Raw genomic sequence first — 18,447 nt, forward strand, 5'->3', positions numbered from 1 at the left:
TTCTTGTTGTTTTCACGGCCTGGGAAGATAGAAAATGACAAGGACTTCCCTTTCATCATTTGAGTGTGACAGCCTACAGCACAACAACTTTTCAGAATTTTTAGTTATCTTTCGCGACAAAACGATGTAAAATAGCAGCATACCATACTTCGTCTTCCCACTTCACAACGCGGCGACGTGTACAAAATGGTTTGTTGCTCGCACGTAGGTAAGGAGTTGTTTTCACCAACGCGCTGAGGGGGTTCGCGTTCTAGGCATAAGTACCCGGATGATTGGAACTGAGAATATGTGGTTCCTTCCTGACATGTTTCTAGTTCATATGAAAGGATGAAATGCTCTTAAATTATCATGAAAGGAAGTAAAAATCGGGGACAGACGAACAAAGAGTTGAATATAAAAAAATGAAATTGACCTCTATTATAACCTGAAGTCAAAACCAACTTATTTGTGAGGTAGAATTTGCCTTTTCCACGGATGTTAGCGAGGCTGGCAGTTCCTACAATGAGGTCGCTGGAGAAAACCTTCTCCCATAGACTTTGAACATGAATCGGTCCACGGCCGGGGATAAGGCCGGCAAAATGTGACCTCAAGGCTGGCCTCGACTACATCCCTGGCTTTTTGTATCCTTACCTGTCTGTTCGCCTCACAGTAAGCAGCCACATTGTTTGCCCTGAGGCAGGTTCCGCTGGAAGCGATGTAGGTGTAGCAGCGAAGACTGTCACCCTTCTGATAGACCCTGGACATCTCGCCCTTGTGCTCATTCCAAGGTGACATCTCTAAGACCTTTTTACTCAGCTCATCGTAAGGAAGGTACTGGGATAAATCTGATCAGAAAGAGAAAGGGAAGAAATCATGAGGTGTTGTGAACAAGTGGATAAGTCAGACTCTCTACACTATGAACCTTGCGGTCCGGGTTTTAATTCCACTGCAGCACTTGCGACCATCCTTTGGCACGCGTTTATGTAATTTACCACTCTCCACCCAGGTGTAGTATATTGGTATCCGGTATTGCTACAGAGCCACTGAGAGAATGGTTTTCGGAATTGAAGTGGCTACCCTTGGTAAACATGACGGTATCATTATTATTATTATCATATTAAGCTTTTGGAATCACAGAAATCTGTTCAACTTAAGAGACGTTTGACATAGAGGTTCAGGTATTGTTTACCACATAAATTTCCTAAATGTTCCAATTGTCTTCAACTTTGGTAGATATGCAAAGTTTAGGAGGTTGATGAACCTGTACCAATGTTTTCAAAAGTGTCTTGTTAGTGTATTGAGCTAGTGCTTTATCTATGAGTTGATGCTGGAAAAGTAATTTGCCCAAAATATCTAATCATAGATTCTACCAGTAGGTCTAGATCTATAGGGGAAGGCGGGGTAAGTTGTGACAGTTTTTGCTTTTTGCATGTTAGAATTGAAATGATTAATAATCTTGTCGAAATAAGTACCTTGCCTTGAAATTTAATTCTTCTGAAATATTTTCCACCTATATATAACTTTCTATCTCCACACTGAAAGTCATCGTGACCTTTGAAAAAAACGATGTCAAATGGCTCAACTTGCCCCATATATGGGGTAAGTTTGAGCCACCTTCTGGGGTAAGTTGAGCCACAAAAACTATGTACAAAATGTATGAGGGGAGAACCAGCATGTCATTTTTTTTGTTTAAAGTCTTTTCACTTGCTAATTCTCTTTAAATACTAACATCCTTTAAAAGGAAAAGAGCAGTCATGTAAATTTGCTCCTTTCAGCCAGCATTTCAATCGATTTTTATGGTTTGTTTGTTTTTTAAGATACATTACCATAGGAATTACCATGGCTCAACTTGCCCCATGCTGTTTGGCTCAACTTACCCCAGTCCGAACTTAGTGCGATAATTTTGTATCCACACATTTATTATGCATCCATCATATAAAAGACTATGACAAGAATGAAGATCCATACCTGGACCAATAATGTTGTTATCATGTCTTTATCATATTTAAAGACGTGTGTGTTTATAAAGCACTTATCTATTTCACACTCTTTTTTACTTTTTTGGCTGAAATTCATATTTTTCCCTCTAAAAAACTACTTTTTGTTTCAAAGTTGAAAAAAATATGGTGGGGTTAGGGGTTATGCTATGGGTCATCAATACATGACACCACCACAATGTCTGACTTATTCATTATTGGCCTGGGGCTGGTGGCTCAACTTGCCCCTATGCTCAACTTACCCCGCCTTCCCCTATGTATCTATTCCATCCTATCGCCCTGCTTTGACATCCATACATCCTTTATATGATTGAGCACTTTAAGATTTAAAGCTTAATTCCACACTCCTGCAGCATTTTTTATATTCAAAAGGTTAAGAAGTTATGTATGAAGCCATCAATCATTGTCATTAATATTGTTTTCTGTACTAGCATCATATCATTCACAGCATCATCATATTCACCACCAGCAACACCATCACCACCATAATCATTATAATTCACTATCATCATCATCAGCTTCTCCTTCAACATTTTACCTGTACCCTACATTTTCAAAGGTGTCTCGTTAATTTATTGAACTACGTGTATCGCTTTATCTCCCGGGGGGGCCACTTCCATTCACAAGTGGATACCATGCGCGACCATGGGGTCTCGAAAAGCACCCTAAACACGTAATTTCCATATTCTGAAAATGCACCCCTTAACAAGTATTGGCGTGTGAAACCCTACCCTTAACAAGTACTGGAAACAAAACGATATACTCTTGGCAAATATTCCCTGAAATGAACCCCTAAACAAGTACAGGAATGTTTTATTGTTACGGGTCCTTCGGTCGTCGGCTTTACTTTGGTTTAGTACGACCACATCTTCTACACCTCGCGCAAATCGGACTCTAAACACGAAGTGTTGGGGCAAAAAGGACATCCTTTATAAAACATTTGAATTTTGTTTTATCATCCCCGCAAATTCGACCCTAAACACGTAATTTTCCTAGCGAAATAGATACCCTTTTTTCATTATTTTTGTGTTTTTGACACCCTTATCACGTTACGTACGTAACGTGCCCTATCGTGAAAAAGACATCCTTTTTACGTGTTTTTTTGGTCGCGCATGGTATCCACTCGTCAATGTAAGTGGCCCCTCCGGGCTTTATCTATGGGTTAACTTCGAAAGAGAAATGTTGCAAACTAATAATTATAGGTTTTAGATCTATCTATTCCATCCCGCTGCGCGGCTTTGACAGTCGCCGTCATCACCCCCATCAACACAACCATCATCCTCATGATGATCATCATCGTAATCATCACCTTTACCATCACCACCACCACCATCATCTTCATTGTTATCATCGTTATAATCACCATCCTTATCATTTTCATCATCGTCATCATCCTCCTCCTCATCATCCTCATCATGATCATGATGATGATCATCATCCTTGTCAGTTTCATCATCATTATCATCATCATCATCATCATCATCATCATAATCATCATCATCAGCAGCATCATCATCATCATCATCCTTGTCATTTTCATCATCATCATCATCATCATCATCCTTGTTATTTTCATCATCATCATCATCACAATCATCATCGTCCTTATCATGATCATCATCCTTGTCATTTTCATCATCATCATCATCCTTGTCATTTTCATCATCATCATCATCATCGTCCTCATCATGATCATCATCCTTGTCATTTTCATCATCATCATCATCATCATCATCCTCCTCCTCATCATCATTATCATCACTAACTCACCTAACTGCCCATCCTGCTTGACATCTATGATTGCACTTTCTTTATCCTCTGCCTTACTTATGTGAGATAATTTTGAGAACTGTTTCTTGACAAGATATGGCAGTACTTCTCCTTTCAAAGTTGTTAGGTTCCTGAAAAAAAAGAGAATGTATGTTTCAGTTAATTAAGTATCAAGATAGAACATGATGGATTTTGCCCAGTGTAACCTTATGACAGAGTTGTCGTACATTCATATCTCATTGAAAAATACAGAAAATATGACTGCTATTACTTCTTCAAATTTTGATACTACTGCTTTTACTGTGAAGATTATACAGGTACTGTACATTGGCAATAAGTACTACTTCATGTAATACTGCTACTACTACTAACTACTACTACTACTACTACTACTACTACTACTACTACTACTACTACTACTACTACTACTGCTTCTACTACTACTACTACTACTACTACTACTACTACTACTACTACTACTACTACTACTACTACTACTACTACTACTACTACTACTACTATGACTACCACAATTACTTTTACTTATTATGAGATGTGGTAATCAAAGTATGTTTAACATCGAATATCAGACTAATGTCCTTATGGCAATTTCGCCTAAAGCCTACATGCAAGTTGCAATCACTTAATTTCAATATACATATCCGTGTATATCAAAGCTTGTGTACCCCCCCATGATAGACTATGACCCCTGTTACATCTGAAAGTTTCCTACCCGAGACCCGACCGAGTCCACTTGCAACCTTGACTGGATTATTGGTGGATTAGCTTCGCGAACGGACCGAGTCAGAAATGTGGTCTGTTTACATCACAGTGTTCATTCCCTCCCCTATCACCCTATCTGTACTGTTTCGAGTGGCATCCGATTGCTGACACCTTTAAAAGGCGCTTTCGATCTAGGCTCCGAATAATTCGCACGCGCTAATTGAAGTTACCCGAGATTCTGAAAAAATGCTGATGATCCCAGCAGTCGTTGAAGATATGATCGACTTGAAAAGGATACTTTAAAATGCTTCTTTTCACTCAAATCAAAGACTTTATCAATCACAATTCATATGTCGCATGCCGCAAAAACATTCGAAGAACGACGGGGCTGGGGAGGGGATAGCGCGCGCTATAGATGACGTAATTTGACAGCTGGCGAACACACCGAGATAGGTTCGAAAGCTTGTGTGCGTTTACATCTACGAATCGGTGGACCGGGGCCGGCCCGATACCTACCCGAGACTACCTCTGGATGTGGTCTCGGGTACGTTCGCTAAAAGGTGGCCCGAGGTAGGTTTGGGATGTTTACATCTGATTTCTTTCCGACCCGAGGTAGGCCCCGGGCCGGCCCGAGGTAGGGAATCTGTCAGATGTAACAGGGGTCTAATAGACCCTGTATAAAGGAAACACTGCTACCACTTATCCTGGATTAAATACAGGAAGTAGGAGAGGTGTTCCCATTCATGTCATGAATGAATGAACGCACATGACATGTCAACAAAGAAACCCTGATCAATGGACTTGTAATGTCTAGACAATGCAAACAAAAGAACCTAAAACTCTGATCCTGGGATGAAAACATTATGTGTATCAGCGCGAGTTGCCACAGTAAAGTACATGTAAAATTAAATTTCACGCATACACAGTAAAATGAGAGGAATATGATATCTGTATGTTTCCCTCGAAAAGGTATTCTGCAAATAAAGCAGAGTACGGTACTATTAAATTACTACTTACAAAACAAAGTAATTTATTGTTTTGGTCTTACCTTCCTTGTTTAGAATCAGCAAGGAAATCAACAACCCATTTCTTTAAGAAATACATATGAGCATCTAACAGCCTTGTCTCAAATTGTATACAGGGAAACCTATAATGCAAGAGAGAATAAATACATGACAAGTATTTTATCATAAGAGCGAATGATCTTTTCAATTTCAACATTACATTGCCAATTTGAAGATTTTACTGAGATGAGAAGAAAATAATAAAATTGATTAAAGTGATTGGTTAACATTGGTTTGACTCTAAAAAATCTGAGCTGGAAGGTCAAACTTGTCACCTGTGTCTGTGATATGTTCCAAAAATGAAGCCCAGAAAAAATTGCGTTCGAAAATGATTATTTAGTGCTTCAAAAATTGAAATATAAAGTGACCGGAAACACCATCTTAATTTCATCCTATACACTTATGTGTACTATTAAGGTGTCTATAAGACGCTTATTTACAAAATCGGGGTTTGCCTTGTAGTTTTAGCTTTTCATTCTCAATAATGATTGTTTTCAGGGTTTATTAGTTCTAATACATGCACTTGTACACATGTTTCATCTTGGTTTGAGAATTTTTTAAATCGGCTGCTCACAAAGTTAAACAATACCTTTAAAATTGATATTCATCCATGAAGGAGATATAGCTATCAACACAAGTTACTTCCAGAGTCATACCTAATCAGCTGACAGGAATTTTAGTTACAGGAAATCAGATTTTCAGGCATCTCAACTCGATTTCCTGAAAAAATTGAGGAGTACAGCCGAGAAATGTGTGATGTAGATTGGGACATTTTCCACACTGGAGCTTTTAGAATTTTTAGAGATTAATTTTCGGTGAATATTTCCTTGGCATCACATGAAATACACCGAAGCAATAAAAGAGGCGTAGTAAGTGTGGATTTTTTCCTGTTCTCCTGTGGAACATCTTATTAAAAAATATACCCTGTGCTCTTCAGAGGCCACTGTTATAATCTACTGAAATCCTAGCATCTGATTGGAGCAGAACAAACTCAACTGGGAAGATGTGTCATCCATGATGTATTTTATATATGATTTTCAGCACTCTGCATCAAAATGTATTGGGCTAGTTAGTGCTCGATGATATTTGATTTCAATATTAGTTGATTATCACCAGCAAAATATTGCAGATATCACGAAATATCGGCGAGTCTATGAGCTGCAATTCTTTAAGAGCAGGGAAGGGGAAAATGAAAGTTTAAAGGAGTCTTTCATCGGCGCTTGTCTGTGAAAATTGGGCATTTTGGTATCAACTTACAAAGTTTGGAGTTGGTTTAAAGCAATACAGAGTGGCATTTTTTGGTCAATAAATAGTGATAAATTTTTTATAATCAACAATATACTTGTCCTATTGAGTTACCGCGATGCATCAATACAACCATTTAAACCATTATCAACTTTCAATACTTTTTCATGTATCAAATAATTTTGATAGGTATCGAAATATTGCCCAGCACTAGGTCAATTCGTTCTGAACTGTTTTCCTAGAAGATCAGAAATTAAAAACAATAATACCGGTAATCATAAACAAGCTTTCATTCTACATAAGCCTAGGTCGACCGCCCTATGGTGTGGTCACCGATGCAATTTGTCCAGACCGGTGGACTGTTTAAATAAATGAATACATAAGGAATTTAGTGTCGCCAATTCGCCGATTATGAATTATCACCAAGGTTAATTAGGTCCCATTTACGCAACAAAGTATTATCGCCCTCTATGTACATTGGTTGCAAACAGAAAAATATGGCTGCATGCCCATCCCCACCGGAATTACCACATTTCAGGCTGATAAATTCAAGCAAGAAACCCTGCTTCGTACTGTCATTTTCATAACTCTACTTGGCTGGAAAGGTTGGAAAAAAATAGTAACTATCATGTGAAAAATGTAATGTATAGATCTAGATAGATACAAACCCCCAAACTTGGTTGATAATTCAGTCTTTGCTGACAAAGAATTTCTTGTGTATTTCTCTATTACTCTGGTCTACGCCAAATGTTTTTTCAGTGTACTTACTTTCTAAGCAATGACATCTTGAGTCCCAGAGAAACTTCTACATCAGCTTCTGCAGTCATCAGGAGCATCCGTTGTCCTTTCTCATCTAATCCTATGATATCTCTTTGATCTGAAACAAAATTACGATGAAAGAGAATGACGAATAGAAGACATCAAATAACGACAGAATGGCCCGAATTCACAAAGGTGGTTTTGAAAACCCACGGTTGAGTCCATGGTTTATGCAGATTTCCTGTTAAATTACACTTTAATATTTTACTGGTATATTAAAATATGTCCAATGCCGATGCATGCTTTTGTCAGAGTGTGCCAAATTGACGCCTGTTGCGTGGTTATCCACGCTATTTTATTCATGAGTCTACTGTTTTGAATAATGAGTCCACTCTTCAAACAGTGGACTCATGAAAAAAATAGTGTATCTAATCAAGGTAACAGGCGTCAAATTGGCGCACTGTGACAAAAGCGCGAATCAGCATTAGAATTTATATACACGCATCCGATATGTACTAAATTTAAGTGTAATTTATACAGGAAATCTGCATAAACCATGGATTCAGCCATTGGTTATCAAAACCATTATTGTGAATTCGGACCATTAAGATAGAAGGCGGGTATTACATCTCTAGAGTGACCCAGCTTCTCTAGGTAAATCATTGTGTTTTAAGCTGAAGAAACTTGGCTTGGCATCGGTGAATTTATTTTGAGACCCCTAAAATAGCACTAAATACCAAACAGCACTGCCATATTTACATGGGAATGGGGGGGGGGGGGACTGGACCCCCAAAGAAAGACAAGTGGAATGCCTCTGGCCGTCTCACCTGCATCACGTGGTTCAATATAGCAGCAGTGCTCACTTTGAATACTACTCTAACTCGCACAAGATGTTCAGTGATACATGGTTACTCTTATTTCCCTTTTTTATGAACTAGACCAATAAACTTACAGAGATATGATGGTTATTCAACAAAAAAACCCAACATGGCCAAAGTTCATTGACCTTACATGATCTTTGACCTTGATCATGTGACCTGAAACTCGAACAGGATGTTCAGTGATACTTGATTACTCTTATGTACAAGTTTCATGAATCAGATCCATAAACTTTCAAAGTTATGATGGTAATTCAACAGATACACCCAATTCGGCCAAAGTTCATTGACCTTTGACCTTGGTCATGTGACCTGAAACGCACACAGGATGTTCAGTGATACTTGATTACTCTAATGTCCAAGTTTAATGAACTAGACCAATAAACTTTCAAAGTTATGATGGTAATTCAACAGATACCCCCGATTCGGCCAAAGTTCATTGACCCTAAATGACCTTTGACCTTAATCATGAGACCTGAAACTTGCACAAAATTTTCAGTGATGCTTGATTACTATTATGTCCAAGTTTCATGAATCAGATCCATAAACTTTCAAAGTTATGATGGGAATTCAACAGATATCCCCAATTCGGCCAAAGTTCATTGACCCTAAATGACCTTTGACCTTGGTCATGTGACGTGAAACTCATGCAGGATGTTCAGTGATACTTGATTAACCTTATGTCCAAGTTTCATGAACTAGGTCCATATATTTTCTAAGTTATGATGACATTTCAAAAACTTAACCTCAGGTTAAGATTTCGATGTTGATTCCTCCTACATGGTCTAAGTTCATTGACCCTAAATGACCTTTGACCTTGGTCATGTGACATGAAACTCTATAGGATGTTCAGTAATACTTGATTAACCTTATGGCCAAGTTTTATTAACTAGGTCCATATGCTTTCTAAGTTATGACGTCATTTCAAAAACTTAATCTCAGGTTAAGATTTGATGTTGACGCCGCCGCCGCCGTCGGAAAAGCGGCGCCTATAGTCTCACTTTGCTTTGCAGGTGAGACAAAAAACAAGAAGAAAGAGAAAAAAATCCATTTTATTTAAATTTTCATCTGCAATGGATTTTTTTAAAAGTATTTTTTCTGGTATCTTTTACAACATCAGGGTGATCTTTACCTTTAACCCTATAGCACCTACAGATTATATGCGTAATGGCAATCTCTCACTAGAGGAAACAATAAAAAACTGGTAATTCGCATTGTTCCAAACAAATTGAAACAGTTTTTTATCAATTTACTTTTGTTCATTACAAGTTATATTTATTTTGCAGCATAGGACCTGTTGAATAAAATGGTACATGGCAAAGTTCAATCAGATGTACGAATATTGACCTTTGACAATCGTTTGCAGAGCGAGAAGAAAAACAAGTAAAAGTTCAGGTTTCAGCCGCCCCAGTCCCACGCCTACAAAAAAATGTAAAGTATCACTGACAGAATACTAAAGTAACGCTTAATCTGGGATAAAATATGTCAAAAATTGATTCCAACTCACATCTGAATTTCACTCTGTGTGATATCAAACGTTTTGATGAACGTATAGCAACGCCTGAGCTTCTTCGGTGGAGTAAGTGGTTTTCTGAGACATGGACGCAGCCATCTTTGCTGAGATCAACTGCGCAACAGTCTGGAACTTGCTACACACCGATGCGTGTCAATCGGTTTTTCTCCATTATACTCAATAGGAGCATACACTTTTCTATGCAGATCTATACAGCAGCCAACCTATACAGTATGCACATGCAATATTACCACAGTAAATCATATACAAGAGATACTATATTGCAATCAAACGTACAGGCGGTTAAGGGCGGTTTAGTGTGTAACAGAAAGGGCGGTCTCGGGCGGTTCAGGGGCTATTTGGTGCAAACAACCAACCTGATTTTTTCTTGCTCCTGGTCCCCGGTACTGTAATTCCTTCAAGTCCTTGATCTGGTTGTTGATAGAGTAGCGTTGTGATGGTGGAGTCGTACTTCCTGTGGATATCAGCCAGAAGGTGTAGCTCTATGTCCGTGATGAGGTCACTACTTATCACGAGGACATCTGTCTGTAAATGGTATGATTTTGGAAAATATAAAACCTTACAAAGCAGCATAAAATCATCATACCAAAGATAAATGCCAGTTGTGGTAACAATTTCAAAATGAGTTCAGAATCCAATCAAATGACCACCCAAGTGGCTGTTAGTATGAATAAAAAATATGTGCCAAAGGATTCTAGAAGACATTTCATAATTGCTTAGAAATGAGCGAAATAAGCATGACATTTCCCCAATTTACTATTCATACTGTCCCACGTGTGCTTATCGGTGTTAGTGATCTTCAGTGTGATAGCTTTGTAGCTTAGATTTCATGATTTCACTATCAAGTACCAGATCTAGACCTAGGATGATATCGTGAATTAACCTTGTTTTTACAGACTTTCCTATGAAAACAGTGTTTACTGCAACTAATTCATTTATCTTTCATAACAATTATGAATATTTCAGAAGTGTTAACAAAAGTTCCATGGTGCGTACAATTACAATAAACATACACAATCATTCAAGAAAATAATAGAGAAATAGATTCGAGAGAAAATGTATGTTTTAAGGGCAGATTTGAAGCCAAGAATACTGGAAGAGGGAGGGCAGCTGAAAAAGCAAAATGTTTTTAAGTGTATGAGAATTTCGACAAGGAAATCTAAATTTTATGCATCTTTAGTTGAACAGATACTACAAGACAGTCTGTATATTTCAACAGTCATCATTGTTGAGCTGATGACATCATAATGGAAATTTTTCATTTTTATATAATATACAAAGGAGATATTGAGTATATGATCATCAACAAGACATTTCATAGCGATGGGCAATGCATACATATATATTGTTAAATAAAAAACAAAACTTTGAAATTATACAACTTTCATATTTTACATCTAAATTGATGAAATATTCAGCTTTGTGCTTGCTTGATTCTTTTCTATTTCTTCAAGTCAACTTTCTATTGGTGTGGCAGACTTGCCAACCTGAACAAGAACATTTCAGTATTTTCAAGGCTGAAAATCAGTATTTTGGTGAGGACATTAGTATTTTCGCAGGAATACCATAGGACAACACATAAACTGAAACTTTAGAAATCAGTATTTTGCATGAAACCATGAGTACTCTTCTCTATTTTCAGTACTAAATATGGAAAATCAGTACTACTTGGCAGCTCTGGACTGTGGGCTTGACCCTTAAATTCCTGCTGGTTTTACCTTGATTTTATCTCTAATGTGCCTCAGAGATTCAGCCGTCCCCCAATCTTCATCATTGGGGATGGTAACAATGTCCAGCTCCAGCTTGGTCTCGCCACATGATTTCAACTTCTGTCGTAAATCCTTCCCAAAAGATTCCAGTGTGATGATGATCACCCCTGTCAGAATGGGTGTAACAAATGATTGTTATTCTAAATATAATAATAACAATCTCATTGCACTATGTATTTATAGTATAGGGTATCTACATCTCTTTAACTCTTCATGCGTTACGTTCGCACTATTGCACATCCGTAGGCGTATTTCGTTCGCATTTTTGCACAACCACACATTTCCCATAGACGTCCCCTGTCCCATTGTTTTTTTAACAATGTACATGTATGGCCTGGCATTTTTGTATACCATACATGTGTACCGATCTATCGATCGCGCGTGCGACATTAGTTTAGCGTTCGACGGATTATCACAGTTTACAAATTACAGAAACGTTGAGTTTCCCCAAAAAATAAATACATCCTGATCACAGCCAGGAAGTTCATTGAAAAAGGAGAGGATAAAATCAATAAAACCCTCCTCACAAACAATACCATGGCCAGGTTTATTGTTAGGAGTCTGTGACTCATGGCATGAATGTGAATGAGACCCTAAAATAATGCAACACACAGGGGGGTTTACAGGTGAACACATGAAGAGTTAATAGGAGCAGTTTACTTCTCCCCAAACAGACCTACATGTATACAATGTTTGCAGATTCAAATATTTTCTTTTTTTTTACTGAACACATATCCATGAATTGGATGCATCATAAGATTAGTGTGGTCGTATGGTTACACAATTGGACTCATGATTGTAAGGTTGTGAGTTCAAATCCCAGTTGGGCCATTATCTCCACATTAACCAAAAAGACCCGAGAGGTATTTCATTACGTCAAACTTCCCTTTGAAACAATACCGCAGTTCGGATTGCGAACTGCGGTGTTGTACCCCATTTTCCATTTGGATCTCCTAAAACTCATTTCCAAGCCCTTATCAACCGTGCTTGGCCAAGTAATCCAGGGGTAATCCCCGCTGTCTCAATTTCACCCCCACAGGCCAGTATATGAGCGTTGAGCAAAGGACGAAAAGATAAACAACAGCTGCGCTATTACGTAAGACTTCTCTGCCTGTAGTAGGACCTTCGGAATGAAATTATTGTATTCCATATTTAATCACGTTTTCAAAGGCATATTGTATTCAGTAACCCAATGTTAGTCCATTTTCAATTTCGAACGAAGAAAATCGACCTCGGAATAAGGAAAGTAAGCGAATAAAAATGACGGCATGCTTACAGGGACCGCACTCAGCGCTGCACATGCATCCCATCGTGTGTGGCCCCCTACTGTGACTGTATATGCCGGGCTGTTGTTTTATCTTCGGACCAACGTCAAGAAACAGGTGTTTTGATACTTAAATTGCTTTCTTGAGGCAGTTACGGCTGGAGAAGAGAATTGATGAGAAGGGGAACTGGGGTATAGTGTTCTCAAATGAAAGTTTTTCGTCATGCTCTTTCATCTATAAAATCAGCCCCTATGACTGTTAGACGTAAAATGTTTTCATATGTGCTGTGTATACCAGCTTGGCAATGGTGTGGAGGAAAGCTGCTTTGCTGAGTTCCTGCAAGAGTTACTTCTACAGAAATTAGTCTTGCTTTCATGTATACAAAGAGCCATTTACTACCCTTAGTAATTTTTATAATACCTACAGTACCAGTCACAATTCTCTAACTATCAGTTTACCTGTTTCAACCAGAGAATAGATTCAGTGGACCGAATCTATTGTTCTCTGGTTGAAACCATCAGGTAGTCAAAGGATTGTGACTGATAGATTGTGACCGGTAGTGTATTGTATCACTATTATTGCAATGGTGGAATTGCAGAATGATCACTTCATGAAGTACATGTACTTACTTTCAAAGCCAGCCTTCTCCAGCATATTTATCGGATACCAAATCATAGGGTGGTTGCCGATCGGGAGAAGTGCCTTGGGGATGTTGTTTGATAGGTCTGTCATCCTGGACCCTCGGCCAGCGGCCATGATCACCGCCTGGAACTCCATGTTTGAATCTTCTCAAGCAACTGCTCAGCCAGATGGAATGGCATGAATAGAGGGAAGGAAAGAAGGAAGGAGTTGATTTAAGACGAAATCAAAATGGTGAGCAATAATGAATAAAGCATAGAACTAATATTCAGTGCATGGTTCCGAGGTGATGTATTGCCTTTTAAAAAAGGTGTTCCATTATCTTTGCTAGCTCCCTGACATGAATGGTCTTCACACCTTGACCTTACAAAGCCAGAAGACAAAATCACTGAACCTGAAATTTAATTAACTCTTTGCACGCTGAATTAATTTTTGGCGGATAATGAAAATTGTGTCCATGTTATTTTCTTAAATTCAAGGTATCCTTATTGCACCATATACGTATTATTGTTATTATTATCATATAGATGTTATCCAAGAACTATTGCCTTTTATTAGCTTACCTAATTTGAAGGTAGGAGAGAAAACTAATTATAACCGTTATTGAATTTAATTGTACGAATGTGCAAAATTGCAAAATCAGTGCGCAAAGGGTTAACCAGACATGAGAACTAAGTATTTTGGCTCGGTTAGGCAAATCACTGTTCAGTTTAGAGGAGTAACCTGCCCATGATTCAACATAGTCAGTTTTTCTGCAGAATTTTTGTTCTATTTAAACTTTCTTTTTCACAGAAAGAAATTCACATCCAATTATTTTTTTTTAATCTGAGTTAGTCACTGCATGCTCTGGAATATGGCAGAAATTTCAAATTTTTAAGGGCAAAATTTGACTTTCCAGTTTTTCAAAGGGATTTTGGAGTTAAAATATGGATTTTCCTGTGGTAGGTGATAGTTCATCTGTGTGTATCAATGTTTTTTATTGTGTTGTTGTGATTGAATATGCTGCCTTGGTGTATCTGCAAGAGTGCTAGCTTGTGAAATGAGTTTGTTGGTCAAATCTTGGAGCATATGTCAAATTTACATAGGGTAAACTCAGGTGGTGAATCTGGGTTTTTAGAACTTCCGGACATTAATTACTTACACAAAAAAGTGATCGCTAACTTTATCTAATTTGGCACTCTCCTCTCCATCTATTTTGGCTGCCACTATGATGGTGCAGTTCAACGCGTGTGATAAGGCAACAACAAAAGCAACATGATTAGGCTGGGCCTGGAACTTTGGTGAAGTTAGCTGCCATATGCAACTGATTTATAATGTAGACCCTATCACCCAGGGTTCTTTCTTTCAAGGATCTTTCCAAGGACCGTCTTTCATGTCGCCCATCTTATATGATGCCCCGTATGCAGGATATTTCTAAAACATGTGATAATTAAATAAAATTTGTTCCATGTAGCCAGATTCTAAATAAATTTTTAATACAATTTTATGAGAAATCACATCATTTTATTTATAAACAATTCTTCTTTCAGTTTAATGGAAAATAAATATGTTTACAGGTAAATTACCTAAAATGTGTTTCACATGATAAATGGTTGACATGAAAGATGGTTCTTGCAAAGACCCTTTTGTGCAATAAGCCCCAGGATTGCCACTCAGCCTCTGTTGACAGAAAAGCGGCACATAAAGTCTCGCTCTGCTATGCAGGCAAGACAAAAATGGTAATTCAACATATTCAGGTAGGAATGAACTTTGATTCACATGAAAATGAGGAGAAAATTAGAATATTTCATATACTAACATACAAAGGAAATAGTGAGTGAATGACATCATCAGTCCCCTCATTTGCATACAGACCAGGATGTGCATTAACTATTTTCTGAAATAAACCAAAATTTAAAAATGTCTGATAACTTTCTTATTTTACATCCCATTTTAATGAAGTTTTCAGTGTTAGCTTGCTGGATTTTTCTCTTTCTATTTTTTTTCTTTTCTTTTTGTTGTGAATCATAACAAAATGGCCGAACGTGACTGGGGTAGAAGGAGAGAACTTTTTTGTTTTTTTGAGGTTCAAGTCTGTGCATCGATGTCAGGATTCTACCACTCGTTAGACCTTCATCCATATAATCGTGGTAAGTGCATAATTTCTGTTTTCACAATTTATCTTGCTAGATATTTTGACCATAATCTACCCTTGTCCCGTGACTAAGAGACTATGAAATTTGTGAACTACTGGTGGTGAGGAATGGGAGGTATGCTGGTAATCGGCCGGTGTGAAACCCAGGGGGGGGGGCACTCGACCAAAAAGGTGGTAGGGGTGTGCCGCGGGCGAGACAAAAAACGGGGGCCCTGGAGCAGGCTTATTGTAAAAAGGGAGTCCTCGGAACGGGCTTCGGAACTACAAATTTGTGAAAACAGGGGTCCTTGGAACGGATCGCCAGCGTGCATGAAGCAGCTAGCGCGGCCTCCGCCGGGTGCGCTCGCACAGGGCCGATGGTCGGACAGTGCTCGGCGGCCGCTTTTCACCAAAATTGCAGCAGATCAATGCGACCGGAATGGCGTAACGAAAAATATGCGAAGCTTTGGAGCGGATTTCTTTCTTCCTTTTTCTCGATAAGAACAAAATGCTACGCCTTGGCCTGGAGCGGCACTCTTTTGTTTTCTTTCTTAATAGGCCCTAAGACAAAAATGCTATGCCTTGGAACAGAAATTTTGGTGTAAAAATGGGGGTCCCCTCCGTGGCACATACCCACTATGCATTATATACTGAGTGCCCCCCCCCCCGGGTGCGAAACTGCACATGCTGTAGCGCCCATATCATCCAACTACGGTACTTACATAAAAGTTAATAGATGGGACACATACCAAGACCAGGACTGGGTTTACACTCAAACATATTTTCAACCATATCTTTTGTTTTGAGTATAGAAACAGCAAATTGCTTTAAAAGAATGCGAACCTTCATTCGATTACACATTACTAGGCTAAAAACAATCCCCAAAATATCCCCATATTATCAAAATCAAGAAAATACCCCACTGTCTTACCTCAGACTCCGTCGGAAATCTTGCTGAATTATTCGACCATTAATGACAAATTATGGTGTTCTTGCAGCGGCGCAGCAAATGGGAAAAAAATCAATCAGGCAACTCAGGAGCTGCTTACAGAATAGTTTGTCGACCGACTCATGAATAAAAACAAAACAAAACAGTATTCTCAGCGACAAAGCGGACTTAACGGGAGGAGAGGGTCCGGGTGATCCTACCTTGCAGGATGTCTTGCTCTTCTCAAAGCTAGAGACAATTACACATTTTGAAAAAAATCTACTCTCAATTTATCACAAGGAGGCGTACAAGTATAAAACTTAATAATTTGTGAACATACACGTTGAGAAAACAAAATAGAGCTTAATTGTTGTAACATATTCATTTTGTGTATCATGCCAATTTTCCTCCAATACGATTGTGCAATACGATTTGACTCCTCTTTGGAAGTGTAAAATATCCCAATAATTGTTACTCAGTCAAAGGTGTCTCAATTTGTTATATAGGCCTACTTTCGTCCTTCTTATTCGCATATTACCGTGTGTCTTTTTACCGTAAGGAAATTGTCAATGTTTGGCTAATTTCGGTTTTACTAGACCTTTAAAGACAAGGTCCACTCCAGAAAATTGTTGATTTGAATCAATAGAGAAAATTTCAAACAAGCAGAATGCTGAAAATTTCATTAAAATTGCTGGATTTTTCACTATTTTCATTCAAAGAACTTTTTGTTGGGATGGACTTGTGCTTTGATATGGCAAATTTGAATCAATAAACTTCGCGAATCTTTAATTTTAGTATAATGTTATCTCGACTAATGAAAGTATCACCCTCCGCCTCTCTCCCTCCGTGTGAAACACCCCTCCCCTTTCTTGGCGGGGGGGGGGGGTCACAAAGACTTAAAGTCACGGTGATGAAAGACATGTTTTTGTCGTTAGCATGATTTGACAAATAGATGCGTTTTATAATTGCACGCTAAGTCACACTTTACTCTCTGTGAAACGCCCCCCCCCCCGATTTCGTAAGCTCAGTCATTGTCCTCATGCCCGAGATATTTCATTTGCAGGACATTCACATTTCGACGGGGGTTTTCTGTGACTGTCGACGGCAGGTGCAGTCTCTTTCCAATTATCGACAGTCCAATGGCGGGGCTGTTCCCCGGCAACTCTACACCGGTTCTTGTAGAGTGTCCCGCTGCTTCAGAGCTATTTGCGCTATTTGAGATGGATGGGAATGTAGGTTAGGAAACATGGCCGGCCGTACGGTCGGTCGGTCGCGCCCATAGAGATATGGTCGCGCCCGTTTAAACTGATGATGTCTGTAAAATTTTCTCTTATTATCTTTGGGTATGCTAGGGCCTCAGTGAAATACAACACCATTGCAGGAGATTGGACAACAAGCAGATAATAGGCCCAAGCTCGTGCCCACGGGGCCCTCAATTCAAGATCCGGGGCCCTAACCATCAAAGAGGGTGACCAAATGTATTCTGAGCGCAGGATGTGCGGGGGAAAAGATATCTGCTTCTAATTTCCAATTAGCCCACTAAATTATAAAATTATCACTAGATTTGAAACAATTATAATTTCAAGCGTTCTTAAAGCATAATCAGAGTAAATTGCATGAAAAATAATAAATTGATGGATGCTTTTAATTCTTTACGTTGATTACGTTTTATGTTTCTTCAAAGTGATGCAGGAAGAAAAACGAAGTCACAAGGCAAGTTTAAATATAGATTGACAATTTATGGAAATCATCACTTTAAGCAAAACAAACAAAACAAAACAAAA

General features: G+C 38.6%; 1 protein-coding gene across 2 annotated transcripts in view; it reads right to left on the reverse strand.

Annotated features, from left to right (window-relative positions):
- The window catches only part of LOC121423890 (translation initiation factor eIF-2B subunit gamma-like), a 43,067-nt gene extending 26,298 nt beyond the window's left edge, over positions 1-16,769 (reverse strand). For both annotated transcript variants that reach the window (XM_041619420.1, XM_041619419.1), the window contains exons 1-8: positions 16,667-16,769; positions 13,613-13,780; positions 11,668-11,825; positions 10,306-10,474; positions 7,547-7,655; positions 5,518-5,616; positions 3,747-3,877; positions 631-824 (exon numbers count right to left, since the gene is read on the reverse strand). In XM_041619420.1, the coding sequence (XP_041475354.1) occupies positions 631-824; positions 3,747-3,877; positions 5,518-5,616; positions 7,547-7,655; positions 10,306-10,474; positions 11,668-11,825; positions 13,613-13,760 (1,008 nt within the window). In that variant the 5' untranslated portion in view covers positions 13,761-13,780; positions 16,667-16,769. The remainder of the gene's footprint in view (positions 1-630; positions 825-3,746; positions 3,878-5,517; positions 5,617-7,546; positions 7,656-10,305; positions 10,475-11,667; positions 11,826-13,612; positions 13,781-16,666) is intronic.
- Positions 16,770-18,447: the final 1,678 nt, after the last annotated feature.

Source organism: Lytechinus variegatus, chromosome 11 (assembly GCF_018143015.1).
Source record: "Lytechinus variegatus isolate NC3 chromosome 11, Lvar_3.0, whole genome shotgun sequence".
Lineage (NCBI taxonomy): Eukaryota > Metazoa > Echinodermata > Echinoidea > Temnopleuroida > Toxopneustidae > Lytechinus > Lytechinus variegatus.